This window comes from Panthera leo, chromosome E1 (assembly GCF_018350215.1).
Source record: "Panthera leo isolate Ple1 chromosome E1, P.leo_Ple1_pat1.1, whole genome shotgun sequence".
In the NCBI taxonomy this organism is placed as follows: domain Eukaryota; kingdom Metazoa; phylum Chordata; class Mammalia; order Carnivora; family Felidae; genus Panthera; species Panthera leo.
In genome coordinates this window covers 5,643,992-5,660,959 of record NC_056692.1, presented here as the reverse complement: position 1 = coordinate 5,660,959, position 16,968 = coordinate 5,643,992, and the positions used below count along the sequence as shown (strand labels likewise).

Genomic DNA, 16,968 nt, shown 5'->3' with positions numbered 1-16,968 from the left:
ATCAGCTAGGCCAAACCCTGCTGATGGGTACGAGTCAGATGAAGGTGGTCGTCGCCACAGGATTCGGCCATATGGCCGTCACTGGTGATCTTGACAAGAGTGGTTTCGGTGGAGCGGTCCAGGAAAGCCCTGACTGCCGAGTAAGCGGGAGAGGAAGTTGGAGACAACTGCACGATGCGTGCGATAATATGGATAAATAACCCCTCCGCCCAAACCATGAAAATGCGTCACTAAAGTGGCAAGAAATCAAGGAATCTCTGGAGGCTGAAGGTGTAGTGAAAGCAAGCACTAAGTAAGGCTCCCAGCGGTCTTTCCTGTGATGGTTTCTACTCAACACTGGAGACCTTGAGCTGCTATTCTGATTGCTTTGTGGGATGTGGGGACCTGGTGATTCAGCCTGGGGCCCCCATGAGGTGAGGAGGCTGGTAGGAAGCCGCATGTGAAATCGCGACACCGTAAGGGCGTATGAGAAACGAAACACAGAAAGGGCAAGGATGGAAGTTTCCTGCTTTCTCCTGGGCACTAAGTACACCCCTGCAAGTTGAAGTATAAGTGGTCTGGGGTTGGAAGAGCCCCTCGAAGACTGGCAGAAACAGATACAGATCTTTCCTGGAGGAATGCAACCAGATTCCAATCCTCAAAGGATGCCCGCAAATAAAATCCCAAGGAACGTGACGCTCACAATCAAAAGTCATAAAATGCACAAGGAAAAGAGTCACCAAGAGTTGGAGCCAGCAGAAGCAGTGGGATCCAACCTGCAAAGACTTCAAATACTGGAAGTCCAACTATAAAATCGCAATCTTTAACATATTTAAAAACAACAAGAAGTTCCCGTTGAAGTGTCTTGCTTAATTGTCTCTGACCCATGTAGCAGGAAAAAGTGCCTTCCTCGTAGTTTCTCAGACACCAATTCAAGACTCAGAAAAAATACCTTCATCCTTCTGAGCACATTGTATCAGTTAAGACGGAAATGCTCTCGAGGCGCCTACGTGGCTTGGTCGGAAGAGCGTGCGACTCTTGATCTCAGGGTTGGGAGTTCGAGGCCCATGTTGGGTGTAGAGATCACTTAAATAAACAAAACTTAAAAAAAGAGACAGAAATGTTCGCTGTCAGAAATCACCCTTCAGAAGCCTAAATAAGCACCTAGTCTCCATAGGTCACAGTTCCTGCCCCTGACCTCATATTTTAAGTTCTGATATAAATTCAGCATTGCCTGAACTGGCAGGAAGAAAGGCGATTTCAGAGGCTCTCCAAATATATCCAGACTCTGTGATCGCGCATGGACCTTTGCCTTCTGAGAAGTGACAAAACTTACTGAAAATTATAGGCTGAAAATTATAGGCATTACTTGGTGAAGAGAAGCATAGACAAAGCCTTTAATATGTGTTTTAGCAATTCAAAAATGATCATACTGTGCTACGCCGACAGCCGATTCCAGGAGAAAGAAGCTAATAATTGTTAGTAGGTCTTTATGTTACCCTTAATCTATGGCACAGAGAAACAAAACAGTTTTAAACTGTCAAAGCAGAAGTTGTCTTAAGATCATCTTCTAATGAACGTACTCTAAAACTGAAAAAAATTGAGGGGCACCTGGGTGGCTCAGTCAGTTCAGCATCTGACTTCAGCTCAGGTCATGATCTCGCAGTTCGTGGGTTCCAGCCCTGCATCAGGCTCTGGGCTGACGGCTTGGAGCCTGAAGCCTGCTTCAGGCCTGATTCTGTCTCCCTTTCTCTCTGCTTCTCTCCCACTGACAATCTGTCTCTCTCTCAAAAATAAACATTTCTTAAAAATTTTTTAAAAAACGGAAAAAATTGAATGAAAGAGAACCCTTGATATGTGAGCAAAGAACAAGAAAATACAAAAATGAGTAAGCAAAATTTTATAAAAATGAAACAGAAGGTCTAAAACTGGAACGTATAATTAAAATTTAAAGCTCAATGAATGGATTCAACGGGAGATTTAAACAAAGCTGAGAGAATGAGACCACTGGGTGATAAAAGTGGAGACGTTATCCAAACTGCAGTGGAGACAGAAAGCTGTAAATTATGAAATTCATTAAAACACACGGACGATGGTGACAAAAAAAAAAAACCCTCACGTAAGTTTAGTAAGAGCTCAGAAGAAAGCAAGAGAGAGAGAATGAGCAAGAAGCAAGCTCTGAGATCTTGGCTGAGAATTTTCTTGAATTGCTGAAAGACAATGTAAGTTCGAGAAAACCCACCAAATTCCAGGTGGCCAGCAAGAAATCTTCAAGGTCCTTCCTACTGATACCTTTACCAAAAAGGAAATGCAGATCTTAAAATTAGCCAATTAGCTGTAGAGCAAAGACTGACTTCTACCAAACCAAACCAAACAAACCAAACCAAAAAGCAAAAATCCCCCCAAAACGCAGATGGCTGAGTACTCAGAAGTAAAAATGGCGTCTGGAACACGGTGGAATGCTGTTTTCAATAAACTCACAGGAAAGAGCTTTTATCCTAGAAATCCCTTTTCTACAAAGCCATTTTTGCCCCCAAGTAAAAGCAGGAAATACATGCATTTTCAGGCAAAGGAAGAATGAGAATTTCACCGATAGACTCAATGACCATAACTCAGGAAAGTGGTCTGTAGTGTAGAAAGATGCAACGAGCAAAAGGTATTGGTAAATATGTAGGCAGATTTAAATAAACATTGAGTGTATGAAAATGAAGCAGAATTTTGGTGGTTAAATAAATAATAGAGCATAACTGAAATCGCTGGGAAGGAGAATATAATTTGATGAATCAATAGTCGAGATCAAACTATTCTAAAGACTTCCTGTTGACTGTGAGGAGAGTACCAGTACTGACACATTTATTCCTTTTAAGGATGCTTATTAAAATAGCTATGGTAACCATAAGAACAGTAGACCTCGACCATATAACATCCAAATTAGCACAAGGAAAAAAAGACAATTTAAAAAAAAATGTAAAATTCAACCTCAAAGGAGGCAAGAAAAAAAAAAGAATAGAAAGTATATAATAAAATGGTAGCAGAATAGATATTAATGAACAACCCCCCCCCCCAGCTAAAAGATATATATTAAGGTGAATAAAACATTCAGTTCTATGCCGATCATTAAAAAGTAATCTCTAATATAAAGGCACAGAAAGATTAAAAGTCAAAGGATACAATGAGCGACGCCAAGCTCATATCACACAGAGGAAATTGGTTTAGTTATAGTAATATAAGACAAAACAGGCTTTAATATGAGAAATATAGTTAGTAATAAAGACGATTTTAATGTGTGGCTGAAAGTTCCAATTTGCTGGAAAGATATAAAAAGTCAAGCTGTGTATGCTCATATAACACAACCTTAAAATATATGAAGCAAAAAGTGACAGAATTCCAAGGCGAAATTGACAATCTGCCATCAAAGTGGAATATAACTAAATAGAAGAGGCCACATCCAAGAGGGTAGGAAGGGCAGAGACATGGTCAGAACTACATGGACTTTCCAGACTGTCCACAGGAGGGAGGAAACTGAGGGCACAGTGAAGGGAGAGAAACACACACTCCACCCCCCACCAGAGAGCCCACATGGAGACGATTAATCCTCGTAACATTAGGCTTTGAAAACCAGAGGGCTTAAATTTTGTGAGTTCTTACAACTAGTGGAACTTGAAACCTGGACTTTTACAAAGTCAGTGGGCTTGGCTCTGGGAGGGCGGGGAGGCCAAGGGGAAACTGAGTACCTAGCCTTAAAGAGACAGCACAACAAAAAGCCCAAGGAGATGCAGCAGAGAAGCAGCACTTTGAAAGGTGCCTGGGGGATATAGGAGGCAGAGTTACTTACTAATGTTACAGCCTGTCCCAGAGACACAGAAATAGCTGGGGAACTCCTCCAGGAACCAAGAAACTGGCAGGTGCCAGTTCCTTCCCCCACCCCCCAGCATAAACTCACAGCCACGTGTGGAACTTGCTACCCAACTTGCTTGCGCAGCTGCCCTGCCATTCTGTTCCCATCATGTTGTGTTTGGCTACCATGCTCCCCAATACGCTCTCGGCCAGAGCCCACACAAGGCAATGCCACAGGCCTGGGAGTGTGCAAGCAGTCCGTATGGTGGCCAGCACCACCCAGAAGGGACTTCTTCCCTGGAGGGGGAAAGATAGCCACCCACAGCAGTCGGCCTGTGGCCCCGGCAGTGGGCTGGAGACGGGCATCTGGTCTGACCGCAGGCCCCGCCCACCAATGAAAGATTCTCAGGGGACAACACAGGGAAGGTGCCGTGCAGTTTGGTGCTACTGCATCTCTGGCAAACGCCTGGTCCGACTCAAGTCAAGTCCAAGGCATCCTAAGACTGGCCCACTAACACCACAGGAACCAAACCCTGCCCAGAGTAAGCAAGGAGAATCACTGCAGATGACTGGACTGAAGGAAGAAGCGACTCAGCCACAACAGATGGGCACACACGTCACACATAGGACACATCCCTGAAGCACCAGGTTCTGGTGAACAGGGGACACTGCACTACCAGGAACTAGAGAACCTCTTCTTCATAAGAAGAGGGTCCTCCTTCTTCACTGCGCTACTTTCAAGTGCAGTAAACAGCTGTCTGTCCTAACACAGAGAAACAGACACAGAGTTAGATAAAATGAGGAGACAGAGGACTATGTCCCAAATGAAAGAACAGGACCAAACCACAGCAAGAGACCCAAGCAAAACTGACATAAGTAATATGTCTGATAGAGAATTTAAAGTAATAGTCATAAAGATACTCACTGGATTTGAGAAAAGAGCGGAGGATATCAGTGAGATCCTTAACAGTGCGACAAAAAGGAACTAATCAGAGATGAAGTACATGATAAATGAAATAAAAATGTGCTAAACAGAGTAAACAGCAGACAAGATGAGGTAGAAGAATAAATCAATGACCTGGAAGACAGAATAATGGAAAGTCTTCAAGTTGAGCAGGTGAGTGAAAAACAATTATGCAAAATAAGAATAGACTTAGAGACCTCAGTGATACCATCAAGCATAATTTCATGTGCATTATAGTCATCCTAGAAGGAGAAGAGAAAGAAAAGGGTGACAGAACATTTATTTGTAGACATAATAGCTGAAATTTTCCCAAATCCGGGGAAGGAAACAGAAACCCGGATCCAGAAGGCACAGAGATCCTCCAACAAAATCAGTGCAAGGAGGCCCACACTAAGACATGTAGTAATTAAGATGGCAAAAAGTAGCACTAAAGAGAGAATTTTTAAAGCAAAAAAGAGAGCAGTTACATACAAGGGAAACCCCATAAGGCTATGAGCAGATTTTTCAGCAGAAACTTTGCAAGTCAGAAGGGAGTAGAATGATATATTCAAAGTGTTGAAAGGAAAAAACCTGCAGCCAAGAATGTTCTATCCAGCAAGGCAGTCATTCAGAATAGAAGGAGAAATAAAGAGTTTCTCAAACCAACAAAGTTTAAAGGAATTCATGACCACAAACCAGCCCTACAAGAAATGTTAAAGGGGACTCTGAGTGGAAAGGAAAGACCATAAGCAAGACTAAGGAAAGTAGGAAGCACAACACAGTAAAAGTAAGTATATCTGTAAAAATCAGTCCAGGGACTCACAAAATAAAAGGATTAAAACATGACACCATATACCTAAAACAAGGAGGGGAGAGGAGTGAAGATTGGGTTCAAAATTAAGCAACCATCAACTTACCATAGTCTGTTATATGCAGAAGATGTTACATAGAAGTCTAACGGTAACCACAAATCAAAAACCGGTAATAGATATGCAAAAAAAAAAAATGAAGAGAAAGGACTTCATATATATCAGTAAAGATAAAGCCAACTTACAATGAGAGAAGAGAGCAAGAGAAGAAACAGAGAAGAACTACAAAAACAACCATAAAACAAGTAACAAAATGGCAATAAATACATACCTATCAATAATTGCTTTGAATGTCCACGGGCTAAATGCCAATCAAAAGACACAGGGTGACCGAAAAGAAAACAAGACCCACCTATATGCTGCCTACAGGAGACTCATTTCAGACCTAAAGACACCTAAAGACTGAAAGTGAGGGGATGGAGAAACATTTATCATACAAATGAATGTGGAAAGAAAGCCAGGTTAGCAATTACTGTATTAGACAAAATAGATATTAAAACAAAGATGATAACAAGAGACAAAGAAGACACTATGTAATCACTGATGGGACAATCCAATGAGATGTAACAGTTGTAAATATTTATGCACCCAACATGGAGGCACCAAAATACTTAAAACAGTTAATAGCAAACAAAGGAAATAATCGATAGTAATACAATAATAGTAGAGACCTTTAACACCCCACTTATATCAATGGACAGACCATCCCAACAGAGTATGAATGAGCAAACAGTGGCTTTGAAGGACACATGGGACCAGATGCATTAAATAGATACATTCACAACATTCCATCCTAAAACAGCAGAATATGCATTCTCTTCAAGTGCACATGGAACATTCTTCAGGATAGAGTACATATTAGGCCACAAAACACATGTCAACAAATTCAAGGAGACTGAAGTTATTCCGTGCATCTTTTCTGACCACAATGCTATGAAACTAGAAATCAATCCTAAGAAAAAAATCTGGAAAGAACACAAATTCATGGAGATTAAAGGACATGCTACTAAACAATGAATGGGTCAACCAAGATATCAAAAAGGAAATCCAAAAATCCATGGAGACAAATGAAAATGAAAACAGAATGGTCCAAAATCTTTGGCACGCAGCAAAAGTGGTTCTAAGAGGGAAGTTTATAGTAATACAGGCCAAACTTAAGAAGCAAGAAAAATTTCAAATAAATAACCTTACACCTAAGGAGCTAGAATAAGAACCCACAAAACCCAAAAACAGTAGAAGGAAGGCAACAACAAAGATTAGAGAAGGAATAAATGAAATAACAACTAAAAAAGCCATAGAACACCTCAATGAAACCAGGAGCTGGTTCGTTGAAAAGATCAACACACTTGACAAACCTTTAGCCAGACTCACCAAAAGAGAGAGAGAGAGAGCAAGAGAGAGAGAGAGCAAGAGAGAGAGAGAGAACTCAAACAAAATCAGATCAAACAGGAGAAATAATTGATATCACAGAAATACAAAAGATTATAGATTATGAAAAATGATATACCAACAAATTGGACAACCTAGAAGAAATGCATAAATTCCTGGAAACATATAACCTCACAAAACTAAACAAGGAAGAAACAGAAAATTTAAACAAACCAATTACCGGCAATGAAATTGAATCAGTAATCAAAAAACTCCCAGAAAAACAAAAGTCCAGGACCAGATGGCTTCACAGGTGAATTCTCCCAAATATTTAAAGAAGGATGAATACTTATTCTTCTCAAATTATTCCAAAAAAATAGAAGGAAAACTTCCAAATTCATTCTACAAGATCTGCATTACCTGATATCCAAACCAGAAAAGATACCACCCACACACCCACACCCACACACACCCACACCCACGCTATAGGCCAATATGTATGATTAACACAGATGCAAAAATCCTCAACAAAATATTAGCAAACCAAATCCAGCAATACATTAAAAAGGTCATTTTCCACGATCGAGTGGATTCCCAGGATGCAACGGTGGTTCAATAATTACAAATCAATCAACGTGACACATCACATTATGAGAAATAAGAACCATATGATCATTTCAAAAGAGGCAGAAAAAGCATTTAATAAAGTATGACGTCCATTCACGATCAAAACCCTCAACAAACCAGGCTTAGAGGGAATATACCTCAACATAATAAAGGCCATATATGAAAACCTCACAGCTAACATCATACTCTATGGTGAAAACCCAAGAGCTTTCACCCCAAGATCAGGAACAAGACAAGGATGTCCACTCACCACTTTTATTCAACATAGTACTGGAAGTTCTAGCCACAGCAAATGAACAAGAAAAATGAATAAAAGGTATCCAGATTAGTAGGGAAGTAGTGAAACTTTCACTTCAGATGACATGACACTATATATGGGAAATCCCAAAGATGCCACCAGAAAACTACTAGAATTGATAAATGAATTCAATAAGGTCACAGGACACAAGATCAACATACACGAACCCATTGCATTTCTATACATCAATAGTGAAGCAACAGAAAGAGAAATTAAGAAAACAATCCCATTTACAATTGTACCAAAAATAATAAAATACCTAGGAATAAACTTAATCAAGGAGGTGAAAGATCTGTGTCCTATAAACTATAAAATGTGGATGAAAGAAACTGAAGATGACACGGACAAATGGAAAGGTATCACGTGGTCATGAACTGGAAGAACAAATATTGTTAAAATGCCCATACTACCCTAGGGTGCCTGGGTGGCTCAGTCAGTGAAGCCACCGACTTCGGCTCAGGTCACAATCTCACGGATTGTGGGTTTGAGCCCCGCATTGGGCTCTGTGCTGATGGCTCGGAGCCTGGAGCCTGCTTCCGATTCTGTGTCTCCCTCTCTCTCTGCCCCTCCCCTGCTCATTCTCTGTTTCTGTCTCTCAAAAATAAATAAATGTTGAAAAAAATTTTTTTAATAAAAAATAAAATGCCCATACCACCCAAAGCAATCTACAGACTTAATGCAATCCCTACCAAAATACTACAGCATTTTTCACAGAACTACAACAAATAATCTTAAAATTTGTAAGGAACCCTGAAAGAATCCAAACAGCCAAAACAATCTTTAAAAAGAAAAACAAGGAAACCAATTTGACAATAAATTTCATATATTAAAAAAAAGAAAAAAAAAAAAAGAAAAAGAAAAACAAAGCTGGAGGCATCACAATTCTGGATTTCAAGTTATACTACAAAGCTCCAGTAATCAAAACAGTATGGTACTGGCACAAAAACAGACACATAGATCAACGGAACAGGGTAGAAAGCCCAGAAACAAACCCACGATTATATGGTCAATCAATGTTCAACAAAAGAGGCAAGAATACGCAGCGAGAAAAAAGTCTCTTCAACAAATGGTGCTGGGAAACCTGGACAGCTACATGCAAAAGAATGAAACTGGACCACTTTCTTACACCATACACAAAAATAAACTCAAAATAGATTCAACATTAAACGTGAGACCTGAAATCATAAAAATCCTAGAAGAGAACACAGGCAGTGATTTTTCTGACAGTGGCCTAATCACATCTTTCTAGATAAGTCTCCTGAGGCAAAGGAAACAAAAGCAAAAATAAACTATTGGACTACATCAAAACACAAACAAAGCTTCTGCACAGCATAGGAAACAATCAATGAAACTAAAAGACAATATACTGAATGGGAAAAGATATTTGCAAAGAACATATCCAACAGAGGGTTAGTATCCAAACTATATGAATTTGTACAATTCAACACCCAAAAAAACAATAATCCAAGTAAAAATGGGCAGATGCCATGAACAGATCTCCAAAGACGACCTACAGATGGCCAACAGACACATGAAAAGATGCTCAACATCACTCATCATCAGGGAAATGCAAATCAAAACCACAATGACGTATCACCTCATAACAGTCAGAAAGGCTAAAGTCAACAACACAGGATACAACAGGTGTTGGTGAGAATATGGGGAAAGGGGAACCTTCCTGCACTGTTGGTGGGAGTGCAAATTGGTGCAGCCACTCTGGAAAACGGTATGGAGGTTCCTGAAAAAGTTAAAAATAGGGCCACCTGGGTGGCTCAGTTGGTGAAGCATCCGAGTCTTTATTTTGGCCCAGGTCATGATCTCATGGTCATGAGATCAAGCCCCCACGATGGGCTCCTTGCTCAGCATGGAGCCTGCTTCAGATTCTGTCTCTCCCTCTTCTTCTGTCCCTCCCCTGCTTGCACGCTTTCTTTCTTTCAAAACTAAATTAACATTTTTTTTTTTTTAAAGTTAAAAATAGGGGCTTTTGGGTGGCTCAGTCAGTTAAACATCTGACTTCGGCTCAGGTCATGATCTCACAGTTCATGAGTTTCAGCCCCATGTCAGGCTCTGTGCTGACGGCTCAGAGCCTGGAGCCTGCTTCGGATTCGTGTCTCCCTCTCTCTCTGCCCCTCCCCTGCTCACATTCTGTCTCTCTCTCTCTCTCTCTCTCAAAAATAAATAAACATTTAAAAAAATTTTTAAGTTAAAAAGAGAACTGCCCTATGATCCAGTAATCACACTACTGGGTATTTACCCCCCAAATACAAAATACTAATTAGAAAGGATATATGCAGCTGTATGTTTACAGCAGCACTATTTATAAGAGCCAAACTATGGAAGCAGCCCAAGTGTCCATCAACTGATGAATGGATGAAGAAGAGGTGAGATAGATACACACACACACACACACACACACACACACACACACACACACACTGGAATATTATTCAGCTATGAAAAGAATGAAATCTTGCCATTTGCAACAACACAGAGGAAGCTAGAGAGTATAAGGCTAAGCGAAACAGGTCAGAGAATGACAAATACCATATAACTTTGCTTGTATGTGAAATTTAAGAAACGAAACAAACTAAAGGAAAAGGACACAAACCACAAAGCAGACTCTTAACTGTAGAGAACAGACCGATGGTCACCAGAGTGGAGGTGGGAGGGGTGATAGGTGAAACGAGTGATGGGGACTAAGCGTGCATTTACCATGATCAGCCCTGAGTACTATACGAAGCGTTGAATCACTATATTGGACATCTGAATCTAATATCACACTGTGTATGGACCATCCTGGGGTTAAAATGAAAAACTTAAAAAAACTATATACCTGGAAGAACCGTATGTGTGAAAATATTAAATATATATATATAAACACATCATAACGGGTATTAAAAATACTTAGAACTAGGGGCGCCTGGGTGGCTCAGTCGGTTAAGCATCCGACTTCGGCTCAGGTCATGATCTCACGGCTTGTGAGTTCGAGCCCCGCGTCGGGCTCTGTGCTGACAGCTCAGAGCCTGGAGCCTCTTCAGATTCTGTGTCTTTCTCTCTCTCTCTGCCCCACCCCACTCACACTCTGTCTCTGTCTCTCAAAAATAAACATTAAAAAAAAGTTTTTAAAGACTTAGAACTAAATTATAATGAAAATATTACATACGAAGACCTGTGAGATGTAGATAAAATTGTACCAAGAAGGGAATTCGTAAATTAATTATATCATTTAATATTTATATTAATTACATTTAAATATTTTACATTGCTTTAAATATTACATTAACAAAGACAGCTCAAAGTGAATAAGCCAAGCATCAATCTTAACTTAGCCTAGGAGAAAAAATAAATCCAAGGAAATAGAAGGACATAATAAACATAAAAGAATAAGTCACTGAAATAGAAATTAAATTGTGATAGAGAGGATCAGGAGTTTATAAGATACTTCTTTGTAAATCTCTGGCAAGATTAATCAAAGTATTCAGAAAGCACAAATGGAAATGAATAGAAATGACAAGGGGGACATAATCATAGATTCTGCAGAGAGTAAACAGACAAGAGAAGATTATGAATTTTAGGACAATAATTTAAAGAATTTACATGAAGCGGATACGTACCCAGACAACTATGACTTACTAAGGAATGGAAAACTTTAACATCCCTCTTACCACTAGAAAAATCATAGGTACAAAACTCGTCACAAAGAAAACACTGAGCCCAGATGTTCAAGGGAGATTTAAATCAAATCTTCAAGGATCAGAGAATTCCAATCTTACACTAACTCTTCCAGAGGATGAACAGGAAGGATTACTTCCTAAGTCATTTTATGAAACTAGCCAAACCACAGAGCATGGTCAGCAAAAACGTGAGAAAGGAAAACTGAAGGCCAATGTCAATCACAGAGACACATCAACAATAACCAATATGTGTTCAAAGAAAATTAAGCAGTGGATATATTGGAAAAGATAATACCTTGTGTTGGGCTTTTCTCAGTAATACTAGGCTGGCTTAACATTAGCAACTAATATATTCACCGCTTTAACATTTCAATGGAAAGAAATAGAATCATCTTTAACAGGGTTAGAAAAAGCAGTTCACAAAATGTTATAGCCATTATGTCAAATCCCCTTAACCAATTAGGAATAGAATGGAATTTCTTTAGGGGTTTCTCTGGCTCAGCTGTAAGAGCATGTGACTCTTGATCTCGGGGTTGTGAGTTCGAGTCCCACACTGGGTATAGAGATTACTAAAAAAATTATTAAATAAACTTAAAAAAAAAAAAAAGAAGGGAACTTCTTTAACTACATAAATAGAATCCACAAAAACTCACAGCAAATATTATGTTTAGTGGTGAAATGTTATAGTATCGCCTTTAAGATCGGACAAGATGGGGTGCCTGGGTGGCTTAGTCAGTCGGGTGTCTGACTTCGGCTCAGGTCATGATCTCGCGGTTTGTGGGTTCGAGCCCCGCGTCGGGATCTGTGCTGACAGCTCAGAGCCTGGAGCCTGCTTTGGATTCTGTGTCTCCCTCTCTCTCTGCCCCTCCCCTGCTCGCACTGTCTCTCAAAAATAACATTAAAAAAAATTTTTTTTTAAAAAAGATCAGACAAGATAAGGGTACCTGTCATTACCACCTTATTCAACATCAAACTGCGAGTCCTAGCCAGTGCGGCAAGAAAAAAACAGCAATAAAATGCATTAGAAAAAAAAAAAAAAAAACACAGAGAAGGAAGAAATAAAACTATTATAAATTTGTAGATGATGACCATGTACATAGCAAATCCAAAGGAGAGCACAGATAAATTATTGCAATTAATAAGTTAATTCAGCAGAGATGCTTGATATAACATCAATAAATAGAAATCAATTCCATTTCCACAGAACATATAATTTTAAAATATCGTTTATGCCAGGAGTCCAAAATTAAAATACCTAGGAATAAATCTTAAAGACACGAGAATTACCTTAAAGGTAATGATTACAAAATTTCATCGAGAGACATTTAAGGCATAGGTTAACGGAAAGATGACACATTCTTGAGCAGGGACACTCAGCGTGTATGGATGACTACTGTCCTCAAATTGACCTATCGTCACTGCAAACAGAATCAAAATCCCAACAGGTTTTTTTTTAGTTCTACAAACAGAATTTTACATTTATGTAGAACAGTAAGGGCCAAGAATTGTGGAGAATTCTTAATGAAAATGGACAAGGTGGGGACTTGCCCGGCAAGATACCAAGATTTATGACAAAACCATGGGAATTTGGATCTTGTCATATAATGCGCAGCGGCAGATAAGGGGCTACTTAATGTGAAAGATGAAACTACAAAGCTTTTATGGAGAGGGTATGGGAGAGCACCATTAGGATCTCAGGGCGAAAAAGGATTTGTTTAACGAGACCAACGGCAACAGAGGGGAAAAGATGAACGAACACGTGTGGCTACGTTACGATGAACTGTTCATGGAAACATACCATAAATGCAGTGGAAAGACAGGTCACAAAATGGGAGACTGGGTTTGCAATACATACAACTCGTACAGGATTAGAGAGAGTATATACCAAAGAGCGAAAGGAAAATCTTGTAAATATCATAAAGGCAAAAATAAAGTCTGACCAAAAGTGGGCAAGGGGCACCTGGGTGGCTCAGTCAGTGAAGCGTCCGACTCTTGGCTTCCGTTCGGGTCGTGATCTTATGGTTCATGAGTTCGAGCCCCACACCGGGCTCTGCGCTGACGGCATGGAGCCTGCTTAGGATTCTCTGTCTCCCTCTTTCTCTGCCCCTCCCCTACTCCCTCCCTCTCTCTCTCTCTCAAAATAAATAAATAAACTTAAGAAAAAAATGGGTAAGCGCTCTGTATGGGCACAGAAGGAGAAACCCACAAACTCACCAAAAAAAAAAAAAAAACCAACATAAAAAGATGAGCCACTTTATTCAGAAGCAGGGCAATGCAAAATATTTACCACGGTAAGATACGACGAGGCACCTCAGAGGAATCGGGTCATCGTCTCCTTTCGGGCTTAAGGAAATAGTGGTCAAAGGACAAGAACTCCGCGTGTTTATCCTGTCACACCAACTACCAAACCCTGCAAAGTCGCACCTGGCGGAGAGGCGCCCGGCAGGTGCTTTCACTGCATCCTGTATCAACCACGTACTCTGAGGCACTAAGTGACTTGCCTCTGAGCCTGCCTTCCACACGCAAACCAATCCACCCGGAGCCCACGCCTCCAACCACCTCCTCTATCTGGTTCTCACACTCCAGACCCCTATCCACCTGCCCTAACCACCCCAGGGCCAGGGACCGAAAACCTAGACACCGTCAGTCCCTCTGGCCCCAAAGCCTGCGCAACTCATTCAAGAGAGCCAACTGTCCACCCGCTGGCCCTGTCTCGACAGCTCTGTTCCAGGGAAACCACAATAAAGGCTCTTGCCCACGTCTTCCCATTGTTCCCTCTGCCTGACGGACCCCGGTGCCTCCCCCTTGCAGCCCTGCACGGGCGGCATGGTGCGTCCTGTCCTGAGAATCCAGTTGTAGAACCAACTCTCTTCTCGGGGGCAGTCATTGCCTACGGGGTCTCTCGGGTGGCCCCACCGCACGTGAATGATAATAAGGCCTGTGTTTTGAGACATGCCTCCATGTCCTTGGATCCCCAGACCTACCAATGGAGAGGGACCGCGGAGCAGAGACATTCAGAGACATCTCCGTGAATGTGGACAACTGGCCTCTTCTTAAGAGCACCAGGCAAACCCACTTCCAACATCCCACCCTGATCTCCTGGAGTTTTCTAGAGCGGAGGACCCTCACCCCGGTAGGGTCTCTTGGAATTTATTTGCAAACAGACACGTCCTCCGTGGGGTCATTTCCTTTCTGCTCACGGTGCTAGATCACCGGGCGGGGCGGCGGGAGCATTGAGCGAGACCACCCCCAGAATCAAGGGAGGGGGCGGGTCGGCTCCCCTGTAGGCGCAGCTGATACACCACAGGCTGATGGCTGCACAGAAGGACCGTGACTGCCCCGAAGGACTCAGGGTGGGGGGTGCTAGTTGAGGTTCTGACTGTGGCAGATCTGTGCAGAGCAGACCAAGGTGAAGTGACCAGGAGACTGAGCACAGACCTGTTCACCCGGAGGCCGATGCTTTGGGTGGCAGAGCCTGGTGCTGGGTAGTCAAGGTGCCCCGGGGAACAATGTCAGGTCCTGTCTGTCCCGTGCCTAGAATGGCACACACATGGGCATCGGGGGTGTGGGGATTTAGTGACTTCTACGTTGCAAAGTGGGGTGATCCGAGACAAGGAGGGAGTGGTAGAAATAAAATCTAAGAGGCCCATTAGATGCCCTCCGTTTCCTCGTCTTGAAGAGATTTCACAGGGCTGCAAAGGGAGCCTGGATCTGCCATCATCACGCGGAACGTGGTTTACCACTCACCGAGTGCCTTTCACGCACTGGGCCCCGGACGGAAAATAAAACCAAAAGAGGCCACGCCTGGTGAACCAAGGAAAGGGCAGGACTAACGTTACCACCAGTGTCCGAGGGCCTGGAACCTCAATGAGCCGTTTCAATTTTTCACTGAGCCAATGAACCCACTGGGGAAAACGATGAAGAAGATGAAAAAACATGGTGGCCCCAATGGCTCGGGATGCCGGAAGAAAGCTAGAACGACGGTCTTACCTGTTAGTGACGTGGTCAACGAGATGCTGCTTGAACGTGAGGCTCCACCTCTTAATGAGGTTCAGCAGAGATGCTTTAAGGGGTCGCACGTCGATTTTCATCCAGCCGTCAAACACCTTGACGGGCTCCAGCCCGCACACTTCTTCGTAGAGCTTTTCGTAGGAGTCGATCTGTGCCTTGAACTGATGGAGGAGAGGGGGGTTCTCTGGAAGGCCATCATCTATGTGGGCTTCCATTTCCTCGGGTGTGAGGACATGTCCATACAACAGAAACTGACTCAGAACCTCCTTCCGGTCCTCCACGTAGAGGTAGGAGTATTGGCTGAAAGTGTTCCGATAGCCACTGCAGAGGGCCATCATGCTCTGAACCCTGTCCAGGAGCGTGCTCCTCAAGCTGGCCAAGTGGGCCACGCCCTCCATGTCAACCTGGGGTGGGGGGCAAGACCACAGCAGGCGGGTTACACCAACACTTTGCACGAGGTTGCGGGGGAAGGCGGGACGGTTGCGGATTTGGTACCTGGTAGTGGAGAGAGCCGTTCTGTGGGGAAAGCCGTGGCACCAAAGACGATATTCCAAAAATGTTGGCCACCAGACCCTCAACGGTGTCGTAGAAGCCACCCTTCACTCCAGACTCCAGGGATGGAGAGAAAACTAATTCTGGTATCACTAAGCACAGCTGTGCCTCAAATATCGGGGTGACTCCAGCTTTATTTTCTGAAACACAAGGAAAACACACACACAAAACAAAGAAGGATGTCAAGACGGGCAAAGCGCCATACCCGTTCTCAAAGCACTCGGAACATTTTTTCCCTTAACACAAGCTGTTTGGGTATAGGAAAAATGGAAATGTAAAATTTGCTAACCCCCCGGAAAAGGTGAGGGGGGACGGTCTTGCAGTGTTTACCGACAGGGGAGCCACTGACATTTCGAATAGGCCAATTCTTGCACAGGGCCGTCCTGGGCATTGTAGGACATTTACCCTCCCATCCACGGAGAGCACGTCCCAGTGACCGATCAACCCAAGCCAGTCCCCTTCCACGTTCCCAGGTGCCTGGGTCGGGGCAGCGAGGCGGGGGCGGTGGAGAACAGGTTGATTTTGCACAGCTCATTTCTAGGAAGCGGCTGACTTCTTCCTCGGCACCAGCCACGCGACCGCATCGGTTGTCACTAGGTGAACCGAGGCGTTCTTATCAATGGTCGCGTAAGCAAATAAATGAAAGACAACTCACAACCCTGGCCGTTCATCCTGTTCCATGAAAACAGAACTGACTTTAATTCTGTAGTCCTACGGTGATAAAAAATTTAAAAACAGTATACATAATTAATGGATCCCTGATTACTTGCTAGACTAACTTGCCCTGCTAAATTTAAATCAAAATATAAC

The 16,968-nt window shown here is 42.4% G+C and overlaps 1 protein-coding gene across 1 annotated transcript in view; it reads right to left on the bottom strand.

Moving 5' to 3' along the window:
• Positions 1–16,968, bottom strand: part of DNAH9 (dynein axonemal heavy chain 9) — a 333,822-nt gene that overhangs the window by 260,479 nt on the left and 56,375 nt on the right. Inside the window, exons 16-17 of the mRNA XM_042917480.1 lie at positions 16,102–16,298; positions 15,586–16,010 (exon numbers count right to left, since the gene is read on the bottom strand). Coding sequence (XP_042773414.1) covers positions 15,586–16,010; positions 16,102–16,298 — 622 coding nt within the window. The remainder of the gene's footprint in view (positions 1–15,585; positions 16,011–16,101; positions 16,299–16,968) is intronic.